The sequence below is a fragment of the Heteronotia binoei genome, chromosome 10 (assembly GCF_032191835.1).
Source record: "Heteronotia binoei isolate CCM8104 ecotype False Entrance Well chromosome 10, APGP_CSIRO_Hbin_v1, whole genome shotgun sequence".
NCBI classification, from domain to species: Eukaryota; Metazoa; Chordata; class Lepidosauria; order Squamata; family Gekkonidae; genus Heteronotia; species Heteronotia binoei.
This window is the reverse complement of record NC_083232.1, coordinates 10531751-10555123: the sequence shown is the minus strand read 5'-3', so window position 1 is coordinate 10555123 and position 23373 is coordinate 10531751. Positions and strand designations below refer to the sequence as shown.

At 50.3% G+C, this 23373-nt stretch overlaps 1 protein-coding gene across 1 annotated transcript in view; it reads left to right on the top strand.

Annotated features, from left to right (window-relative positions):
• Window positions 1-23373, top strand: part of LOC132578340 (probable ubiquitin carboxyl-terminal hydrolase MINDY-4) — a 148693-nt gene that overhangs the window by 93779 nt on the left and 31541 nt on the right. The window contains exons 14-15 of the mRNA XM_060248284.1: window positions 14344-14407; window positions 17029-17190. Coding sequence (XP_060104267.1) covers window positions 14344-14407; window positions 17029-17190 — 226 coding nt within the window. The remainder of the gene's footprint in view (window positions 1-14343; window positions 14408-17028; window positions 17191-23373) is intronic.

Here is a 23373-nt window from a genome sequence, read left to right as displayed (position 1 = left end):
TGATGTAGCCAATCTTCCGAGAGCTTCCAGGGCTCTTTTTACAGGGTCTGCTGTAAGCTCCAGGAGGATTGGCTACATCAGGGGGGCATGGGCTGATATGCAAAGGAGTTCCTGCTACAATAAAAGCCCTTAAGGTTTCTGTTAAATAACTATACATGTCACAAGACTAACTGATCTGTCATCTGGAGAGCCACTGTAATTCTTGGAGATCTCCAGCACATCTCTGAGAATTAGCAATCCACCAGGGCTTTTTTTTTTTGGTAGCAGGAGCTCCTTTGCCTATTAGGCCACGCCCCCCTGATGCAGCCAATCCTCCAAGAGCTTACAGGGCTCTTAGTACAGGGCCTACTGTGAGCTCCGGGAGGATTGGCTACATCAGGGGTGTATGGAACTCCTGTGGAACTCAGCGGGAAATCCTTTGCATATTAGGCCACACCTCCCTGATGCAGCCAATCCTCCAAGAGCTTACAGGGCTCTTAGTACAGGGCCCACTGTAAGCTCCAGGAGGATTGGCTACATCAGGGGGTATGGCGTAATAGGGTCTTTTTGTAGCAGGAACTCCTTTGCCTATTAGGCCACACACCCCTGATGTAGCCAATCCTCCAAGAGCTTACAGGGCTCTTAATACAGGGCCTACTGTCAGCTCCAGGAGGATTGGCTACGTCAGGGCCTCATATGCAAAGGAGTTCCTGCTACAAAACCCCCCACTGATGTAGAGCAATGCTCCTTCTAAAACTACGGAGTCTTCTGAGCAAAAATTTCTCCTTCATGAGCTACTGGCATTAAAATGGTGAGGCACTGATTACATTAGTTTGCTCTGGGGCCATTTTTTCCTGAGCTGAGACAAAAATGTGTGAGCCTGAGGCCAAAAAACTGTGAGCTAGCTCATGCTCTCTCAGCTTAGAGGGGAGGCCGGTGTGGAGCGGATCAGCGTTTCAAAGTATGGTTCAGCTCCCACGGACAAAATTCCTTCAGTCCGGGTTCCTCAGAAAATCGTCCGCATCAAACCTCCCCAATGAGCGAGTTTTGCAGAGTTCGTCGTGCTCGTGCCAGGTATACACCCCTGCCGTCCTCTGAGGTTTGTGGCAGGGTGTGTGAGCTTCTGTGAGTCACTGATCGCTGGACTTTTGCTCTTTCCTACTGCTGTGGGACAGACTAACGCAGCTGCCCGCCTTGCTCTCGCTGGATTCTGTTGACTTGTCACACCAGTTTGGTGTGGTGGTGAAGTGCGTGGACTCTTATCTGGGAGAACTGGTTTTGATTCCCCCCTCCTCCACTTGCAGCTGCTAGCATGGCCCTGGGTCAGCCATAGCTCTGGCAGAGGTTGTCCTTGAAAGGGCAGCTGCTGGGAGAGCCCTCTCCAGACACCTCACAGGGTGTCTGTTGTGGGGGAGGAAGGGAAAGGAGATTGTGAGCCGCTCTGAGACTCTTCAGAGTGGAGGGTGGGATATAAATCCAATATCTTCATCTACCTCACAGGGTGTCTGTTGTGGGGGAGGGAAATAAAGGAGATGGGGAGCTGCTGTGTCTGTTGTGGGGGGGGGGGGAGGGAAAAAAGATTGTGAGCCCCTCTGAGACTCTTCGGAGTGGAGGGCGGGATATAAATCCAATATCTTCATCTACCTCACAGGGTGTCTGTTGTGGTGGGGGGGGGGAGGTAAAGGAGATTGTGAGCCCCTCTGAGACTCTTCGGAGTGGAGGGCGGGATATAAATCCAATATCTTCATCTACCTCACAGGGTGTCTGTTGTGGGGGAGGAAGGGAAAGGAGATTGTGAGCCCTCTGAGACTCTTCGGAGTGGAGGGTGGGATATAAATCCAATATCTTCATCTACCTCACAGGGTGTCTGTTGTGGGGGAGGGAAATAAAGGAGATGGGGAGCTGCTGTGTCTGTTGTGGGGGGGGGGGGGAAGGGAAAAAAGATTGTGAGCCCCTCTGAGACTCTTCGGAGTGGAGGGCGGGATATAAATCCAATATCTTCATCTACCTCACAGGGTGTCTGTTGTGGTGGGGGGGGGAGGTAAAGGAGATTGTGAGCCCCTCTGAGACTCTTCGGAGTGGAGGGCGGGATATAAATCCAATATCTTCATCTACCTCACAGGGTGTCTGTTGTGGGGGAGGAAGGGAAAGGAGATTGTGAGCCCTCTGAGACTCTTCGGAGTGGAGGGCGGGATATAAATCCAATATCTTCATCTACCTCACAGGGTGTCTGTTGTGGGGAGGGAGGTAAAGGAGATTGTGAGCCCCTCTGAGACTCTTCGGAGTGGAGGGCGGGATATAAATCCAATATCTTCATCTACCTCACAGGGTGTCTGTTGTGGGGAGGGAGGAAAAGGAGATTGTGAGCCCCTCTGAGACTCTTCGGAGTGGAGGGTGGGATATAAATCCAATATCTTCATCTACCTCACAGGGTGTCTGTTGTGGGGGAGGGAGATAAAGGAGATGGGGAGCTGCTTTGAGACTGATTTAGAGAGAAGGGTGGGGTATAAATCTGCAGTCTTCTTCTACTTCTTCTTCCTCCTCCACCCCATGCATAATCTTGTCAGCCTCGATCATGTCACCCCTGTGGCCATTTCTCCAAACTAAAGAGCCCCAAGTGCTTTAACCTTTCTTCCTAGGGGAATGTGTTGCAACCCTTTAATCATTCTAGTTCCCCTTTTCTGTACTTTTTCCAATAATATCTTTTTTGAAGTGTGGTGACCAGAACCGAACACAGTATTCCAAATGAGGCCGCACCATCTTCCTCTTCTTTCTCCTTCTTCTCCTTCTCCTCCTCCTCCTGCTCTGCTCTGGTAAGACCTCACCTGGAGTATTGTGTTCAGTTTTGGGCACAACATTTTAAGAAGGATCTATACAAGCTGGAATGATTCCAGAGGAGGGCAATGAAGATGGTGAGGGGTCTGGAGACCAAGTCCTATGAGGAAAGGTTGAAGGAGCTGGGGATGTTTAGCCTGGAGAGGAGACGGCTGAGAGGTGATAGGATCACCATCTTCAAGTACTTGAAGGTCTATCCTATAGAGGATGGTGCAGAATTGTTTTCTGTGGCCCCAGAAGGTAGGACGAGAATCAATGGGTTGAAATTAAATCAAAAGAGTTTCAGGCTCAACATTAGGAAGAACTTCCTGACTGTTACAGCGATTCCTCAGTGGAACTGGCTTCCTCGGGAGGTGGTGGGCTCTCCTTCCTTGGAGGTTTTTCAACAGAGGCTAGATGGCCATCTGACAGCAATGAAGATCCTATGGATTTAGGGGGAGTTGTTTGTGAGTTTCCTGCATTGTGCAGGGGGTTGGACTAGATGACCCTGGAGGTCCCTTCCAACTCTATGATTCCTCCCCCTCCTCCCCTTCTTGGTGAGTCCATTGTTTTCTCTGTCCAGTGCTTCAGTCAGGTGAGTTGAAGAGAAAGAAAGGCAGAGGATGGACAGAGGAACTCAGCTGTTCTCTCCCTTCCCCCACCCTCCTCAGCTTATCTCCTGTTTATATTGAGAAACCTTAATGAGCTTATCCTTATCTCTCAGGAGAACAAATTGTGGGTTTTTGGGGCTGTGCCGGCCCAGATGGAGCAGGCTGTTCCTGCTTGTGTCTTTTATTTGGGCATGTCAGGGTCTTTTCCTCTTCCCTGATTAGAGCAACAACAGAGGATGGATCCCTCACCCTCTCCTCGCTCAAGGAAAGAACGTGCCAAGAAGTTTCTGGTACAGGCCTGGGGAAGGGTCATAAGGAAGCATTGCTGGCATAGTTTGGAGAAGGCGTCGACACCCCTGTGCAATGTCAGGTGGTTGTCTGTTCTGCAGCGCAGAGGGTGATACGGGGTCATAAGGACAGAAGAAGAGCCCTGCTGGATATCTAGTCCAGCCTCCTGTCTCACACAGTGGCCAACCAGGTCCTCAGGAGGGCCAACAACAGAGCAGAGAGGCTGAGGCCTTCCCCTGAGGAGAACATCAGAAGAGCCCTGCTGGATCAGGCCAGTGATGGTCCATCTAGTCCAGCCTTCTGTCACACACAGTGGCCAACAAGGTCCTCAGGAGGGCCAACAACAGAGGAGAGAGGCTGAGGCCTTCCCCTGAGGAGAACATCAGAAGAGCCCTGCTGGATCAGGCCACTGAGGGTCCATCTAGTCTAGCCTCATGTCTCACACAGTGGCCAACCAGTTCCTCTGGAGGACCAACAACAGAGCAGAGAGGCTGAGGCCGTCCCCTGAGGAGAACATCAGAAGAGCCTGCTGGATCAGTCCAGTGAGGGTCCATCTAGTCCAGCCTCCTGCCTCACACAGTGGCCAACCAATTCCTCTGGAGGGCCTACAACAGATCAGAGAGGCTGAGGCCTTCCCCTGAGGAGAACATTGGAAGAGCCCTGCTCGATCAGGCCAGTAGTCCATCTAGTCCTGTCTCCTGTCATACCCAGTAGCCAACCAGTTCCTCAGGAAGTCCAACAGGGTAGAGAGACCTTCATAAGAACATTAGAAGGCCCCTGCTGGACCAGACCAGCAGTCTATCTAGTCCAGCATTCTGTTCTCACACAGTTCCCAACCAGTTTCACTGGAGGACCAACAACAGGGCAGAAAGACTGAGGCCTTCCCCTGATAAGAACATCAGAAGCAGTACATCTAGTCCAGCATCCTGCCTCCACAGTGGCCAAGCAGTTCCTCGGGAGGTTGAACAACAGGGCTGAGAGGCAGGAAGGGAAAGGTTCCCTGTGCAAGCACCAGTCATTTTTGACTCTGTGGTGACGTTGCTTTCACAACATTTTCATGGCAGACTTCTTACGGGGTGGTTTGCCATGGCCTTCCCCAGTCATCTACACTTCCCTCCCAGCAAGCTGGGTACTCATTTTACCAACCTCGGAAGGATGGAAGGCTGAGTCAACCTGGAGCCGACTACCTGAACCAGCTTCCGCTGGGATCGAACTCAGGTCATGAGCAGAGGGCTCCGACTGCAGTACTGCAGCTTTACCACTCTGTGCCACGGGGCTCTTACAGATCTCTATGCACAAGACCAAATCCGATGTTGCAAAGGAACACACCCCACACACCAACCCAATGCCATCTATCCAGCAGCAATTAACCCAAAGGAAATTATCTTATTGACAAATGAAGAGTTGCAGAGGCCTTCATAAAAACATCAGAACAGCCCTGCTGGATCAGACCAGTAGTCTATCTCATCCAGCATCCTGTCTCACGCAGTGGCCAACCAGTGGCTCTGGACAGCCTACAAGCAAGGCATAGAGACTGAGGCCGTCCCCTCACAGGGTGTCACCTCACAGGGCGTCTGTTGTGGGGGAGGAAGGTAAAGGAGATTGTGAGCCCCTCTGAGACTCTGATTCCGAGAGAAGGGCGGGGTATAAATCTGCACTATTCTTCTAAGCTGCTACCGGACTATAATCTAGCTATTCTACTATAGACCAACAGCGCAGTCCTTTGAAAATTGAACTGGGGAGACGTTTAAAGGCCGCATAAGAGACTGGCAAAGATCCCACCTCCTTCTAAGCTCCCTATCAGCCTTTAGTCTCTCTCACTTCCCGGGTAGTAGAAGCAGGCTTTGAATGAAGATGCTACTACTAGCTAACTTCATAAGAACATAAGAGAAGCCATGTTGGATCAGGCCAATGGCCCATCTAGTCCAACACTCTGTATCACACAGTGGCCAAAATACACACACACGTACACACTGTGGCTAATAGCCACTGATGGACCTCTGCTCCATATTTTTATCCAATCCCTTCTTGAAGCTGCCTATGCTTGTAGCCGCTGCCACATCCTGTGGCAGTGAATTCCACATGTTAATCACTCTTTGGGTGAAGAAGCACTTCCTTTGATCTGTTTTAACGTGACTGCCCAGCAATTTCATCGAATGCCCACGAGTTCTTGTATTGTGAGAAAGGGAGAAAAGGACTTCTTTCTCTACTTTCTCCATCCCATGCATAATCTTGTCAACCTCTATCATGTCACCCCACAGTTGACATTTCTCCAAGCTAAAGTGCCCCAAGCATTTTAACCTTTCTTCACAGGGAAAGTGTTCCAAACCTTTAATCATTCTAGTTGCCCTTTTCTGGACTTTCAGGACCCAGGACTCCCTGCTAGCTAACTTCCAGGACTCACACCCACACTGGATGTGTCCCAGCCCTCCAGCTAGCCTTCTGGTCTGAGTCTTGGGTACCCTGCTGACCACCAGAATCCAGTCCTCCCTTTTTATGTGTTGGTGTGAATTCAGTTTAGTCACAGGAGATTGCCTGGTTGTGCTGGCAAAATCTCCCTCAGAGAGTTTCAAACTGCCTTAAAACTCTCTCTTTCAGACCGAGACTACACACAACCCTGTCTCCCCCAAGGAGCCCAGCCTCACTGGCTGATCTCAGCCCCTTGTCCAGTTGTCTTTACAACTGACCATCCTAAGCCCACAGTCTTCCCTTCAGACTCCTTCTCTGAAGACCTAACTTGAAGACTCTCCAGCTAAGACTCCCCTCTCCTGAGGTGTCCTTACCAAGTCATCTCATTTGGTTACTTTTTTGTTGCTAGGGCAATCGCTGCAAGCCTATTCCCCAGCTACTCAGGCTAAGTTCCTGAGTCCATCACACAGGCTTTGAACGAAGGTGCCTACTTCCCTTCCGAAGGTCCCGCCCGGGGCTGACTCCTGAAACTTTTCAAAACTTTCCCCCTGTGAAGCAGTTTAGGAGGACGGCAGAAAACAATGGCCAAAGGGTTTTTTTAAATTTTGTTTTGCAATAAAACACAGATCATTGCATTTTTTTTAAAAAAAAACATGGAAAGGAAACAATGGCTCTGAGAAAGCAGCCCGGCATTTAGGAACAGGGAAGGTCAGGGGAGGGCTGCGCGGTCCATTAAAACCCAATCTGTTCTATTCCGTGGAAAATGTGATGGGGCCCCGTTGGTTGCATTTGCCGCCGTCTCAAACCCCAGAGCGCCTTGCCTCTGCGGCTTTTTGTTCCTTCCCGAACGTCGGTCGAAGCTGCCTTCTGAACACAGCCGTATTTCCGTCACGTCTTTTTTTTTTTGGTGTGGTTTGCCCCATAGTTTAGTGCACGCTCATTTAGAGTGCTTTCGGGGTCGTTGATATGCTAATCCCTTCTCGTCTTGGGCCTCTTCAAACAAATGCACTGCCCTCCCCCAGATCGCTAATAGTTGTTGACAGCATTGGTGTTCCAGATGACTTGCAATCCGTCCGTCACGTTGAGGGCTGTTGTCTGTTGTGTACTGAGCAGGAGCGATCTTAGCCTGGCCTGATCATGTTTACACAGGGGGCGTTTTGTAGAAAAATAGGTGGTGGAGCTCATCCAGGGATTGTTATGCAGCTGCGCCTACCATTCAATGGACAAGGAGGTGGAACTCTCAGGAGGAGGTGGAACCCTCAGAAAGGTTCAGGAGCTGCGCTCCTGTGAGCTCTCACTGAACCTGAGGCCTGTGTTTGCATATGTGGGAAGAGCCTCTGCTTGGCATGTGGAAAGTCCCCGGGCTCGATCCCCAGCATCTCCGGCTCAAAGGGCAAGGCGGTGGGTGATATGAAAGACCGCTATCTGGGACTCTGGGTGGCAGTCTGAAAAGACAATACAGACCTTGTTGGACCAAGAGCCCAACGCATTAGAAGGTAGCTTCATACGAAGGCCGATGGGTCCAATGGCAGAACGTCTGTGTGGCATACAGAAGGTCCCTGGTTCATATGAACATATGAAGCTGCCTTATACTGAATCAGACCCTTTTTGGTCCATCAAAGTCAGTATTGTCTTCTCAGACTGGCAGCGGCTCTCCAGGGTCTCAAGCTGAGGTTTTTCACACCTATTTGCCTGGACCCTTTTTTGGAGATGCCAGCGATTGAACCTGGGACCTTCCGCTTCCCAAGCAGATGCTCTACCACTGAGCCACCGTCCCTCCCCTTTTCCCGAGAGACGGGCCCGCTCGCTTTCGGGCCAAGGGGACCCCGCGAAGCGGCGGCCTGCTCTGCCGACAGCCCCGGAGAGCCGGCGCCACGGACGGTCCCCCGCCGCTCGATCCCCAGCGTCTCCTGTTAAAAGAACCAGGCAGTAGGTGTTGGGAAAGACCACAGCCTGAGGCCCTGGAGCAGGGGTGGCCAAACTTGCTTCATGGAAGAGCCACACAGAATAAATGTCAGATGTTTGAGAGCCGCAAGACATGAACGTCAGATGTTTGAGAGCTGCAAGGGAAGGAAGGAAGGAAAATACACGAGGGAGGGAGAGGTGGAAAGGAAGCAACTTTAACTTTACCTGCATTCTCAAAGCTACCGGCTGGCTTGGCTTGGAGAAGTGATTCAAAGAGTGAAATGCCTTTTCCAAGCCAGCCGACAGGGGTTGGAGGCTTCAGGAGCTACACAATATGTGTGAAAGAGCCACATGTGGCTCCTGAGCCACAGTTTGGCCACCCCTGCCCTGGACAGTCCGGGCCAGTCTGAAAAGACAATACTGTCCTTGATGGACCAAGGGTCTGATTTGCTAGAAGGCAGCTTCATAGGAAAGGCCACGGCTCAGTCTCAGAACATCTGCTTGATATGCAGAAGATATACAAGAATTCGTGGGCATTCAATGAAATTGCTGATCAGTCGGGTCAGAACAGATAAAAGGAAGCCCTTCTTCAACCAAAGTGTGGTTAACACAAGGAATTCACTGCCACAGGAGGTGGCGGCTACAAGCATAGCCAGCTTCAAGAGGGAATTAGACAAGCATATGGAGCAGAGGTCCATCAGTGGCTATTAGCCACAGTATATTATTGGAACTGTCTGGGGCAGTGATGCTCTGTATTCTTGGTGCTTGGGGCGGGGGGGCAAAGTGGAAGGGCTTCTAGCCCCGCTTGTGAACCTCCTGATGGCACTTGGGGGTTTTTTTGGCCACTGTGTGACACAGAGTGTTGGACTGGATGGGCCAATGGCCTGATCCAACATCTTCTCTTATGTTCTTATGTGACACATAGTGTTGGACTGGAGGGGCCATTGGCCTGATCCAACATGGCTTCTCTTATGTTCCTACGTGACACAGAGTGTTGGACTGGATGGGCCATTGGCCTGATCCAACATGGCTTCCCTTATGTTCTTATGTCCCAGAATCAATCCCCGGCATCTCCAGTTGAAAGAACCAAGCAGAGGTTACAGGAAAGACTTCTGCCTGAAATCTTGGAAGCTCTGCGCAGCCGGTTTGAGCGGACAACACTGGCCTTGATGGTCCGACTCAGTATAAGGCAGCTTCATGCATTCCTCTGCTAATTGTACCATACACGTTCCTTTGGCAACCCAGGCGTATGAACCGCCTTTCCCCAACAACTTCCTTTGTTATTATTCAAAACGCTTCTTCCCCCCCCTTCCCCACTCCTTTCCAGCCCGTACTCTATTCCTGTCTCCGACTCATAATTATGTGTTTTGTTCACGTCAAACAGTCTGTTGCCATGAAGAAGGGGTGTGAGGTCACCCCTGCAGCATTGCCGCTTCGCCACATGGATCCGTGCCGTGAGAGAGCCCAACCACACTTGGGCACGCACGGATGCGTGCTATTCAATTTTCCAAATTAGCAGCAAGCAGCAGGAAGGGTCTACGATAAGAATGGGATGGGAATAGTTTGTTTTGCATGTGTACGTTGGCATTTCCCCCAGAAGGCGACCACTGGCTTTGCTGCTTTCTGCTAATGACATGGCAGGCGGTGGAAGGGGACGACTCTCCTTGTCTCTCTGAGCTTGCAACGAGCGCAGAAAGCCAAGTTTTGCAAACGCTGGGGCATCTCCTGCCTTGTAAAGCAGAGCTGTCGGACGCAATTTTTATGAGGGCCGGATCTGACATAAATGAAACCCTGCTGGGCTGTGTCAGGCCAGGCCTTGTGTGTACCTATTTAAGATTAGGTAGCAAAGGTATAAACTTTTTAAAGGCCACGGACAAACACGACTGGAACGGATAAAAGGAAGCCCTTCTTCAACCAAAGTGTGGTTAACACAAGGAATTCACTGCCACAGGAGGTGGTGGCGGCGGCTACAAGCATAGCCAGCTTCAAGAGGGGATTGGATAAACATCTGGAGCAGAGGTCCATCAGTGGCTATTAGAGACAAGGTATAGATGGAACTCTCTGTCTGGTGCAGTGATGCTCTGTATCCTTGGGTGCTTCGGGGGCAACAGCGGGAGGGCTTCTAGTGTCCTGGCCCTACTGGTGGACCTCCTGATGGCACCTGGTTTTTTTGGCACTGTGTGACACAGAGTGTTGGACTGGATGCTCCATTGGCCTGATCCAACATGGCTTCTCTCTCTCTGGGGTGGTGATGCTCTGTATTCTTGGTGCTTGGGGTGGGGGGACAGTGGGAGGGCTACTAGTGTCCTGGTGTCACTATTGGACCTCCTGATGGCACCTGTTTTTTTTTTGGCCACTGTGTGACACAGAGTGTTGGACTAGATGGGCCATTGGCCTGATCCAACATGGCTTCTCTTCTTATTCTTTGAACAGGCTTGTGTATTTTTAGTTGTATGTTGTCTGGAAAGTTTCAGATCAGGTGGATGCATTTGCCATCAAAGGGGTCAGCGTGACCCCAAGCTTGCTGCAAATTTTGGAGCCACACCCGTGATGCTTCCTTCCTTGCCAGCACGAGTGATGTGAAAGGCAGCTGTCGCTCCTCCTAGAACGTCCTTCGCTTCAGCTCCAGATTCCCATAAAATTTGCACCCGAGGATGGAATTAGAACTTCCTTCTATTGTCCCCGACTGTGTGTCCCACAGTCCCGAACTGACGCACGTTCCCGGTTTCGAGCAAGATTTCCAAAGTATGCGATTGTTCCTTCAGCTCAGCAGTGACCAGTTGCCGGAGGGTTCTTCTGACAGATGCCCCGTAAAACGGGCACTCGCTCTGGCTTTACAGGAGGGCATCATGAAATTTAAAAGTTAATTATTAAGATATTTATGGGCATTAAGAACATAACATAAGAGAACCCATGTTGGATCAGGCCAATGGCCCATCCAGTCCAACACTCTGTGTCACATAAGAACATAAGAGAAGCCATGTTGGATCAGGCCAATGGCCCATCCAGTCCAACACTCTGTGTCACATAAGAACATAAGAGAAGCCATGTTGGATCAGGCCAGTGGCTCATCCAGTCAAACACTCCGGGCGTTTTCGCACTGACCTTCAAGTGGTGCGACCACCCTCCTCACGCCGGCGGATCTGCAGAGATTTCGCACCAGAAGCGCCGGCGCACCCAAAAGAGCCGGCGACTTCCGTCGCGAAACCAGCTCAAACGGAAACCGCCAAGAAGCAGGAAAACGTTTGAGCTGGTTTCGCGACGGAAGTCGCCGGCTCTTTTGGGTGCGCCGGCGCTTCTGGTGCGAAATCCCTGCAGATCCGCCGGCGTGAGGAGGGTGGTCGCACCACTTGAAGGTGAGTGCGAAAACGCCCTAAGTGTCATATAAGAACATAAGAGAAGCCATGTTGGATCAGGCCAATGGCCCATCCAGTCTCACACTCTGTGTCACATAAGAACATCAGAGAGGCCATGTTGGATCAGGCCAATGGCCCATCCAGTCCAATGCTCTGTGTCATATAAGAACATAAGAGAAGCCATGTTGGATCAGGCCAATGGCCCATCCAGTCCAACACTCTGTGTCACATAAGAACATAAGAGAAGCCATGTTGGAACAGGCCAGTTGCCCATCCAGTCCAACACTCTGTGACACATAAGAACATAAGAGAAGCCTGTTGGATCAGGCCAATGGCCCATCCAGTCCAACACTCTGTGTCACAGAAGAACATAAGAGAAGCCATGTTGGATCAGGCCAGTGGCCCATCCAGTCCAACACTCTGTGTCACATAAGAGAAGCCATGTTGGATCAGGCCAATGGCCCATCCAGTCCAACACTCTGTGTCACATAAGAACAGAAGAGAAGCCATGTTGGATCAGGCCAGTGGCTCATCCAGTCCAACACTCTGTGTCACATAAGAACATAAGAGAAGCCATGTTGGATCAGGCCAATGGCCCATCCAGTCTCACACTCTGTGTCACATAAGAACATCAGAGAGGCCATGTTGGAACAGGCCAGTGGCCCATCCAGTCCAACACTCTGTGACACATAAGAACATAAGAGAAGCCATGTTGGATCAGGCCAGTGGCCCATCCAGTCCAATGCTCTGTGTCATATAAGAACATAAGAGAAGCCATGTTGGATCAGGCCAATGGCCTATCCAGTCCAACACTCTGTGTCACATAAGAACATAAGAGAAGCCATGTTGGAACAGGCCAGTGGCCCATCCAGTCCAACACTCTGTGACACATAAGAACATAAGAGAAGCCTGTTGGATCAGGCCAATGGCCCATCCAGTCCAACACTCTGTGTCACATAAGAACATAAGAGAAGCCATGTTGGATCAGGCCAGTGGCCCCTCCAGTCCAACACTCTGTGTCACACAGTGACCAATATATATACACAAACACACACACACACACACACATACATATATATATATATATATATATATATATATATATATATATATATATATATATATATATATATATATATATATATATATACACACACATACACATATACACTGCGGCTAATAGCCACTGATGGGCCCCTGCTTCATATTTTTATCCAATCCCCTCTTGAAGCTGGCTATGCTTGTAGCCGCCACCAACTTCTGTGGCAGTGAATTCCACATGTTAATCACCCTTTGGGTGAAGGAGTACTTCCTTTTATCCATTTTAACCCGACTGCTCAGCAATTTCATCGAATGCCCACGAGTTCTTGTATTGTGAGAAAGGGAGGAAAGTACTTCTTTCTCTACTTTCTCCATCCCATGCATAATCTTGTAAACCTCTATCATGTCACCCTGCAATCGCCGTTTCTCCAAGCTAAAGAGCCCCAAGCATTTTAACCTTTCTTCATAGGGGAAGTGTTCCAAACATTGACTTTAAAAACAAACAAAAAAATCTCTTTTCAGTCTCCCCAGCCATCTAGATGCTATCCACTTTTTTTGGGGGGGGGTCATTTTTGGTGAAACAAAAACCAACCAAGATTATTCTTCCGTCGTCCTCTTGGAAACAAGAGTTGATTGCTTTAAAAAACACATGTTCGACTTTGTGGGGGAGGATATTCTGCTCAAATCCAGCTTCAAGCACATAAAATTCCCCTAGAGTCCTTTTGATTTAACCGTCATGAAGAGATAAAATCGTGGTTCCCCCTTTAAAGCTCCAAAAAAGGAGAAAATGACAAGGTCACATTTACATCAGATCCAGCCTTCGTAACAGATGAGTTCAACACCCCTAGTTTAGAGACCAATGAGATTTCGGGGGGGTTCAGCTTTCAAGAGTCAAAGCTCAGCTTGTTTCTTGAAAGGAGCTCTGACTGTACTCTTACCTGGAAAATCTTGCTGGTCTCTTAGGTGCCGCTGGACTCGAATCCAGCTCTTCTACAGCAGACCAACGTGGCTTCTCTCCTGAAACTATCTCCGTGAAATTGGAAGGAGGCCCCTTTGGCTGGAGAAGATCTCCAGACAATGCTGAGTGGAACAGCAGGGTGGAACCTTGTGGTCCTGTCCTGCTTCTCCAAGCAGGGAACAGAGTATTGGAGGAATCATAGAGTTGGAAGGGACCTCCAGGGTCATCTAGTCCATCCCCCTGCACAATGCAGGAAACTCACAAATACCTCCCCCTAAATTCACAGGATCCTCATTGCTGTCAGATGGCCATCTAGCCTCTGTTGAAAAAGCTCCAAGAAAGGAGAGCCCGCCCCCTCCCGAGGAAGCCTGTCCCACTGTAGAACCGCTCTAAATTCACAAATACCTCCCCCTAAATTCACAGGATCCTCATTGCTGTCAGAGGGCCATCTAGCCTCTGTTTAAAAACCTCCAAGGAAGGAGAGCCCGCCCCCTCCTGAGGAAGCCTGTTCCACTGAGGAACCGCTCTAACTGTCAGGAGGTTCTTAATGTTGAGCTGGAAACTCTTTTGGTTTAATTTCAACCCATTGGTTCTGGTCCTACCTTCTGGGGCCACAGACAACAATTCCACCCCATCCTCTCTATGACAGCCCTTCAAGTACTTGAGGAATAGAATACTAGAGAGTCCTGCTCTGTGTTTTCAGTCACTGCATATTTTTATAGACACCAGTTTATAGAATCACAGAATCGGAAAGGGTCTTCCAGGGTCATCTAGTTCAACCCCCAAAACAATGCAGGCTATTCACATGTGCTTCCTCCCCCCAGTGACCCCCTGCTCCATTGGAAGATCTTCAGTTTGTTGTAAGCCCAAGTTCTGTCCAGCAGAACAAAACCAGAATCGACTGAACAGTGCTGGGGGAAAACCTCACAAGAATGGGTTTCAAGTTAACTTTTATTTATTGCCATATGCTTCTCTCTTTCAGAGTTCGGAGAGATTTTGATGTGACCACGAACCGATTGATTGGTGCCCACGGATATTGTACGCAGGTAAACCGAGGAGAGGTTTTTGTAGGCGGTCGCAGACCTTTTTGAGCCTGTAGGCACCTTCGAGTATTGTGGGCATGGCTGCAAAATGGCTGCCGCAGGAGACGGGGGCCAGCCACAAAATGGCTGCTGCAGCTTGCCTTTGATCATACACCGGAGATCCTTGTGCTGTGGCAGCATCTCCTGCCAAAGCTACCTTTTTAAAAATCTGCACTGACAATCAAATTTCCAGTGGCCAATGAGAAGCCTTGCTAGACAAAAGCCCAACCTAGCCACACCCATTCTCTAAGAATACTTGGTTGGGCCAGAAAAGGTGTCAGGAGGCGCCATGGCCCCCATTGGCACAACAGTACATACACCAAAGAGATATTTAGCTGAATATGATGGGGGGGGGGCAATGCAGGGACTGTTGAAGGGCTGATTTTTTTTATATGCAGGGAGCTTTTACATGAAGAAGTATTAAAACTGTGAACCTTCCTCTCTGTAGTCTTCCCTTATGTTCTTATAGACAGCTTTCAGAAGGGATTGATGGACATATGGGGCAGAGGTCTATGAGTGGCTATGAGCCACAAGGAATTAAGATTGCCGGGAAAAACATCAACATCCTCAGATATGCAGATGACACCACTCTAATGGCAGAAAGTGAGGAGGACCTAAAGAACCTCTTGTTGAGGGTGAAAGAGGAGAGCACAAAAGTAGGCTTGGAACTCAACTTCAAAAAAACTAAGATTATGGCATCCAGCCCCATCACACCTTGGCAAATGGAAGGGGAAAACATGGAAGGAGTGACAGACTTCACATTTCTGGGATCCAAGATCACTGCAGATGGTGACTGCAGCCATGAAATTAAAAGACGTTTGCTCCTTGGGAGGACAGCTATGGTGAACTTGGGCAGTATAATAAAAAGTAGAGACATCACCCTGCCAACAAAAGGTCCGTATAGTCAAAGCGATGGTATTACCAGTAGTAAAGTATGGTTGTGAGAGTTGGACCATAAGGAAGGCCGAGCGCAGAAGAATAGATGCTTTTCAGATGTGGTGCTGGAGAAGACTCTTGAGAGTCCCTTGGACTGCAATAAGATCCAATCAGTCAGTCCGAAGGGAAATCAACCCAGACTGTTCCCTGGAAGGTCAGATGCTGAAGCTGAAGCTGAAATACTTTGGCCACCCAATGAGAAGGGAGCACTCCCTGGAGAAGATCCTGATGCTGGGAAAGACAGGAGGCAAAAGAAGAAGAGGATGGCAAAAGATGAGATGGCTGGACAGTGTTACTGATGTAACAAACACGAATTTGAGCAGACTTCGGAGGATGGTGGTAGACAGGAGGGCCTGGCGTGAATTGGTCCATGGAGTCGCAAAGAGTCGGACTCAACTGTGCGACTGAAAAACAAAATAGAAGGAATGCTCTTTCTGGAGCAGTAATGCTCTGTTTGGTGTAGTGGTTAAGTTTGCAGACTCTTATCTGGAAGAACCAGATTTGATTCCCCACTCCTCCACTTGCACCTGCTAGCATGGCCTTGGGTCAACCATAGCTCTGGCAGAGGTTGTCCTTGAAAGGGCAGCTGCTGTGAGAGCCCTCTCAGCCACACCCACCTCACAGGGTGTCTGTTGTGGGGGAGGAAGATAAAGGAGATTGTGAGCCACTCTGAGACTCTTCGGAGTGAAGGGCAGGATATAAATCCAATATCTTCATCTACCTCACAGGGTGTCTGTTGTGGGGGTGGGGGGGGGGGGAAGGTAAAGGAGATCGTGAGCCGCTCTGAGACTCTTTGGAGTGGAGGCTGGGATATAAATCCAATATCTTCATCTATCTCACAGGGTGTCTGTTGTAGGGGGGAAAGGTGAAGGAGATTGTGAGCCGCACTGAGACTCTTCTGAGTGAAGAGCAGGATATAAATCCAATATCTTCATCTACCTCAAGGTGTCTGTTGTGGGGGCAGGGGAAGGTAAAGGAGATTGTGAGCCACTCTGAGACTCTTCGGAGTGGAGGGCGGGATATAAATCCAATACCTTCATCTACCTCACAGGGTGTCTGTTGTGGAGGGGGGAAGGTAAAGGAGATTGTGAGCCACTCTGAGACTCTTCAGAGTGGAGGGCGGGATATAAATCCAATGTCTTCTTCTACGTCACAGGGTGTCTGTTGTGTGTGGGGGGGAAGGTAAAGGAGATTGTGAGCCGCACTGAGACTCTTCTGAGTGAAGAGCAGGATATAAATCCAATATCATCTTCTACCTCACAGGGTGTCTGTTGTGGGGGAGGAAGGTAAAGGAGATTGTGAGCCGCTCTGAGACTCTTCGGAATGGAGGGCGGGATCTAAATCCAATATCTTCATCTACCTCACAGGGTGTCTGTTGTGGGGGGGGGGGAAGGTAAAGGAGATTGTGAGCTGCTCTGAGACTCTTCGGAGTGGAGGGCGGGATATAAATACAATATCTTCTTCTTTTTCTTCTTGATGCTTAGGAAGCAACTGTGGGAGGGTTTCTGGAGTTCTGCCCCCCCTGATGGCACCTGGGATTTGTCCACTGTGTGACACAGAATGCTGAAGTGGACGGGCCAGTGGCCTGATCCAGTATGGCTTTTCTTATATCCTTCTGCTCTGAAGCCTTTCTCTCTTCTTGAATCCAGGAGCTGGTGAACCTGCTGCTGACAGGCAAAGCCGCGTCCAACGTTTTCAACGATGTCATCGAGCTGGACTCCGGAAATGGCAACACCACGGTTTTAAAAGGCGTTTCCGGCCGGAGCGAGGTTGGCTTGCTGTCCCTGTTCGAGCACTACGACGTCTGCCAGGTATGCAATAAAATCTCCGAAACGGTGCAGACGAGGGCAACTGAAACACTTAAGGGGGTGAAGAAAGGTTAAAGAGATTGCAGTATTTTAGCCTGGAGAAATAACAACGGAGGGGGTCACATGACAGAGCAGGGGTGTCGAATTCATTTGTTATGAGGGCCGGATCTGATACAAATGAGACATTGTTGGGCTGGGCCATGTCGAGCCACGCCATGTGTATACCTATTCAAGATTAGGTAGCAGAGACATAAACTTTATTAAGGACACAGAAAAACACAATTATATACCTTAAAACTTGCTTAAAACATTAGCACCTGTTGGTATTAAAGGTGCTTTCTTTGTCTCTCGCCCATGGGATCCAGAGAACTGGGCAAAGGAAGCTCTGGCTCTTTCCTTCCTTTCTTCCTTCCCCAGGGGACCAGGAGGAATAAGGAAGGAAGAGAGGCTTGGCTCAGTACCTCTGCTGTGTGATTGAGAGAAACTGGAAAAACAAGCTTTGCCATCCCCTCTTCCTCCCCAAGGGAGGAGCCTCAGCCGATGGAGAAAATAGAGGCTTTGCTCTGTAGCTCCTGTACGATTGAGCAAGCCTTGCAAAGCAAGCTGTTATACAGAAGGAAGCAAGAGAGAGGGAGAAGGAAGCAGGCGACAGCCAGTTGCTCGGGGAGCCGATAGGAGTCCTCCAGGGGCCTGATTCGGCCCCTGAACTGCAGGTTTGACACCCCTGTGATAGAGCTTTACAAAATTATGCATGGGATAGAGAAGGGAGAGAAAGAAATACGCTCCTCCCTTTCGTACGATATGAGAATTCAATTAAATTAATGAGCAGTTGGGTTAGAACAGATTAGAGCAGCCATGTTGGATCAGGCCAGTGGCCCATCCAGTCCAACACTCTGTGTCACACAGTGGCAATTTTTTTTTTTATACATACATATATATCTATATCTATATCTCTATCTATCTATCTATCTATCTATCTATCTATCTATCTATCTATCTATCTATCTATCTATCTATCTATCTATCTATCTATCTATCTATCTATCTATCTATCTATCTATCATCTATCTATCTATCTATCTATCTATCTATCTATCTATCTATCTATCTATCTATCTATCTATCTATCTATACACACACATACACTGTGGCTAGTAGCCACTGATGGACCTCTGCTCCATATTTTTATCTAAACCCCTCTTGAAGGTGGCTATGCTTGCAGCCGCCGCCACCTCCTGTTGCAGTGAATTCCACATGTTAATCACCCTTTGGGTGAAGAAGGACTTCCTTTTATTTGTTTTAACCTGTCTGCTCAGCAATTTCATCGAATGCCCATGAGTTCTTGTATTGTGAGAAAGGGAGAAAAGTACCTCTTTCTCTACTTTCTCCATCCCATGCATTATCCTGTAAACCTCTATCATGTCACCCTGCAGTCGACGTTTCTCCAAGCTAAAGAGCCCCAAGCGTTTCAACCTTTCTTCATAGGGAAAGTGCTCCAGCCCTTTAATCATTCTAGTTGCCCTTTTCTGGACTTTCTCTAATGCTATAATATCCTTTTTGAGGAGCGGCGACCAGAACTGCACACAGTACTCCAAATGAGACCGCACCTTCGATTTATACAGGGGCATTATGATACTGGCTGATTTGTTTTCAATTCCCTTCCTAATAATTCCCAGCATGGCGTTGGCCTTTCGGAATCGGAAGTTCCTGTTTCGGTCACTCGTCCAGCATAGGGTGCTCCTTTGATAACGCGGTTAGAAATGAAATCGATGCTCAGAATTCTTTTACGCCGCTACTTCCGATGCGTTCTGCAGCTGCCCAAAAACTTCCAATTGACGGGAAGGACCCAAACAGTCTCCGGTGCAATTTTCAAACCCGCACTATGCTTTGGCACCTGCAGAATGCATTGGATGTAGTGCTGTAAAATAGTTCTGAACATCAAAGATTTCAGGTTTTCACGGCTGGTAACATCATTAGGGTTTGTAGAATCTTTCGGGATCAAGTGCCGTGTTCTACTGGAGAAAGTTTTCCTTCCAGACGTTTCGTTCTCAGCTGCGGAGAACATCCTCAGTGGCGTTGCAGCCGGAGCAGGCGCTCAGACCTTCTTGGCTGCTGTGCATTGAGTGGGGCCAGGGCTGCTGGAGAGCTGCTGTTTGTAGGCTGGAGGGGGTGTGATGAAAGGGCAATTGGTTTGTGCCCATTCCTTCCTGGAAGGGTAGTGATAAGGAAACTGGCTGTTGAATGTGACCATTGTTCTGTGTTAATTGCTGGGAAGGTTGGAAGGGATTTGAAGATAAGGAAGATGGTTGTTGACTGTGCTGATTGTTCTGTGGAATTTGCTGGTTGTTCTGAGACCTTCTGCAATTTTTAGTCTGTAGGGTGTTTTGCAGAGCTGGGTACCAAGATTGGTGGATGAAAATGCCTTCTTCCTTTCTGTTAAAATTGTGCTGGTGTTTGTAAACCTTCCAACCTTCCCAGCAATTAACACAGAACAATGGTCACATTCAACAGCCAGTTTCCTTATCACTACCCTTCCAGGAAGCCCCACCAAACAATGGGCACATCCACAAACCTATTGCCCTTTCACCACACCCCCTCCAGCCTAGAAATAGCAGCTCTCCAGCAGCCCTGGCCCCACTCAATGCACAGCAGCCAAGAAGGTCAGAGCGCCTGCTCCGGCTGCAACGCCACTGAGGATGTTCTCCGCAGCTGAGAACGAAACGTCTGGAAGGAAAACTTTCTCCAGTAGAACACGGCACTTGAGCCCGAAAGATTCTACAAACTCTAGTTCTGAACATCAGTGTCTTCTTTGTAACCGTGTTCTCAATGGAGCACCCCATGCTGGAAGAGTGATCGGAACGGGAACTTCCCAATCGACTTCCTGCATGTCGGGACTCCTTACCGGAATTTCTATTGGGTGTCGCGCCCTCTGTTTTCGTTACTGTGTATTATTGCAATCGATGCATTACACTTTAGTAATTTGGTCACTGTAACTTTGGTTGCTGAAGCTCAAACCCTTTGGCCACCCAATGAGAAGGGAGCACTCCCTGGAGAAGACGCCTGATGCTGGGAAAGACAGAAGGCCAAAGGAGAAGGGGATGGCAAAAGAGGAGATGGCTGGACAGCGTTACTGATGTGACTAACATGAATTTGCACTGTTCCCTGGAAAGTCAAAAGCTGAAGCTCAAATCCTTTGGCCACCCAGTGAGAAGGGAGCACTCACTGGAGAAGATCCTGGTGCTGGGAAAGACAGAAGGCAAAAGAAGAAGGGGACGGCAGAAGATGAGACGGCTGGACAGCGTTACTGATGTGACTAACATGAATTTGTGCTGTGGTGCTGAAGAAGACTCTTGAGAGTCCCTTGGACTGCAAGAAGATCCAATCGGTCAGTCCTAAGGGATATCAACCCAGACTGTTCCCTGGAAAGTCAGATGCTGAAGCTGAAGCTCAAATCCTTTGGCCACCCAATGAGAAGGGAGCACTCCATGGAGAAGACCCTGATGCCGGGAAAGACAGAAGGCCAAAGAAGAAGGGGACGGCAAAAGAGGAGATGGCTGGACAGCGTTACTGATGTAACAAACATGAATTTGAGCAGACTTCGGAGGATGGTGGAAGACAGGAGGGCCTGGTGTGACATTGTCCTTGGGGTCTCAAAGAGTCGGACTCGGCCGTGCGACTGAACTTCAACAACAAACCTTGGTTGTCTCGTATATACCCACCTGGAGGTTGGCAACCCTTTGAATTTGGCCCAGCATCGAACACGGGTGGCAGTCTGATACAGCCTTGCCAACACGCTGCCGGGTCTGCTCAGCAGCTTATCGCCAGCTATAAAGGCATAGCCTGAAGTGCAAATAAATGTGTTTCTAAGGGGCCTGACTGGGAATGGGATGTCTCCAAAAAGCGGCGGCCCTTAATCGCTTGCAGACTGCGACTCAGCTGTGCAAAGCAAAGTGGCCGGCTTCTTTGATTGAGACCATCTGCCCACCACTGAACAGAAGAGTTCTCAAGTCTCCAGATACACCACAGTACACGGCCCCCAGGGCCTAGGCGTGTCAAAGGGAAATATAATCCCTCTGGGTTTGCTCCTTGCAGAGTTGAGGCTTGGCCTAGGAACAAAAGGCAACCGTCCGTCTCCTCTCAGCGGTAGATGCAGAGAAATCCTCTGCGTTCCAGTTGCTCGACCGGGGAACAGAACCGAATCCAAACCTTTGGAACGATTCTTCTCTCGCTCTCCCACCACCCCAGGCCTTTCGTCGAATGTACTAAGTGAGCCGCAAAAGTACTTTTGCGGCTGTCTAAGTGGTAACCGAGCACAGAAAAACAAGAGAGATGGAGGGAATTCCAGAAGTCATCTCTGGTGAACAGGGAGAGATGGAAATGTTCCTTTGGGCCTTTCGAAGAGGGTTTCTCTTTCATTTCATTATTTTCTGTGCCTTTGGGTTTATGAATGGTGTTAGGGTGGCCAGACCGTCCCGGGCACCCGGGAATGTCCCGGTTCTGGCCCCCTATTCCCGCCTCCCGGGCTGGCTATACCGGGACCATTAGAGGTCCCAGTTTAGCCAGCCCCGGAGGCGGTGGGCCGCGCGCGCCGGCGGGGAAGGCGGCGAGTGAGGGACGCTCCCTTCCTCACTCGCCGCCTCCCCCGCCCGCGCGCGGGCCCGGCGGCGGTGGCGGAGGCTGGGGAGGCGGCGGAGAGGCCGGCGCTGGTCGCTGGAGGCCCTCCAGAGACTCTGGAGGGCCTCCAGCAACCAGCGCCGACCAGCGGAGGCCGCGGAGAGGCCCGCGCTGGTCCCTGGAGGCCCTCCAGAGACTCTGGAGGGTCTCCAGCGACCAGCGCCGACCAGCAGAGGCCGCAGAGAGGCCGGCGCTGGTCCCTGGAGGCCCTCCAGAGACTCTGGAGGGCCTCCAGCGACCAGCGCTGACCAGCGGAGGCCGCGGAGAGGCCCGCGCTGGTCCCTGGAGGCCCTCCAGAGACCAGCGGAGGCCCTCCCCGGCCTCCACAGCCGCCGCCAGCCCCAGCCGCCAGGATGAAGGTAAGCAGGGAGGGAGGGGGCCGAAAGCGGGGGGGCGGCTGGCGGGAGGGGGCGGCCTTCCTTCCTTCATTCATTCCTTTCCTCCCCGGCCTCCACAGCCGCCACAGCACCAGCCGCCGGGATGAAGGTAAGCAGGGAGGGAGGGGGCCGAAAGCGGGGGGGGGGCGGCTGGCGGGAGGGGGCGGCCTTCCTTCCTTCCTTCCTTCCTTCCTCCCTTCCTTTCTTCCCTCCTCCCTCCTTCCTTCCCTCCCTCCCTCCTTCCCTCCCTCCCTCCCTTCCCTCCTTCCTCCCTCCTTCCCTCCCTCCTTCCTTCCTTCCTTCCTTCCCTCCCTCCTTCCTCCCTCCCTCCTTCCTTTCTTCCTTCCTCCCTCTTTCCCTCCTTCCTTCCTTCCTTCCTTCCCTCTTTCCCTCCCGCCCTCCTCCCTCCCTTCCTTCCTTCCCTCCTTCCTTTCTTCCTTCCCTCCCTCCTTCCTTCCTTTCTTCCTTCCCTCCTTCCTTCCTTCCTTCCCTCCCTCCTCCCTTCCTTCCCTCCCTCCCTCCTCCCTTCCTTCCTTTCTTCCTTCCCTCCTTCACTTCCTCCCTCCTCCCTTTCTTCCTTCCCTCCTTCCTTCCCTCCCTCCTTCCTTTCTTCCTTCCCTCCTTCCCTCCCTCCCTCCTCCCTTCCCTCCCTCCTTCCTCCCTCCCTCCTTCCTTTCTTCCTTCCCTCCTTCCTTCCCTTCCTTCCCTCCCTTCCTTCCCTCTTTCCCTCCCGCCCTCCTCCCTCCCTTCCTTCCTTCCCTCCTTCCTTTCTTCCTTCCCTCCTTCCTTCCTTCCTTCCTTCCTTCCTTCCCTCCCTCCCTCCCTCTGGCCACCCCTGGAGTAGACAATACTGACTTTGGTGGACCCAAGCACTGATTCAGTGTAAGGGAGCTTTGTGTTTGTGACTGGACTAGACAATACCGACTTTCGTGGACCCAAGCACTGATTCAGTGAAAGGGAGCTTTGTGTTTGTGACTGGACTAGACAATACTGACTTTTGTGGACCCAAGCACTGATTCAGTGTAAGGGAGCTTTGTTTTTGTGACTGGACTAGACAATACTGACTTTCGTGGACCCAAGCACTGATTCAGTGTAAGGGAGCTTTGTGTTTGTGACTGGACTAGACAATACTGAC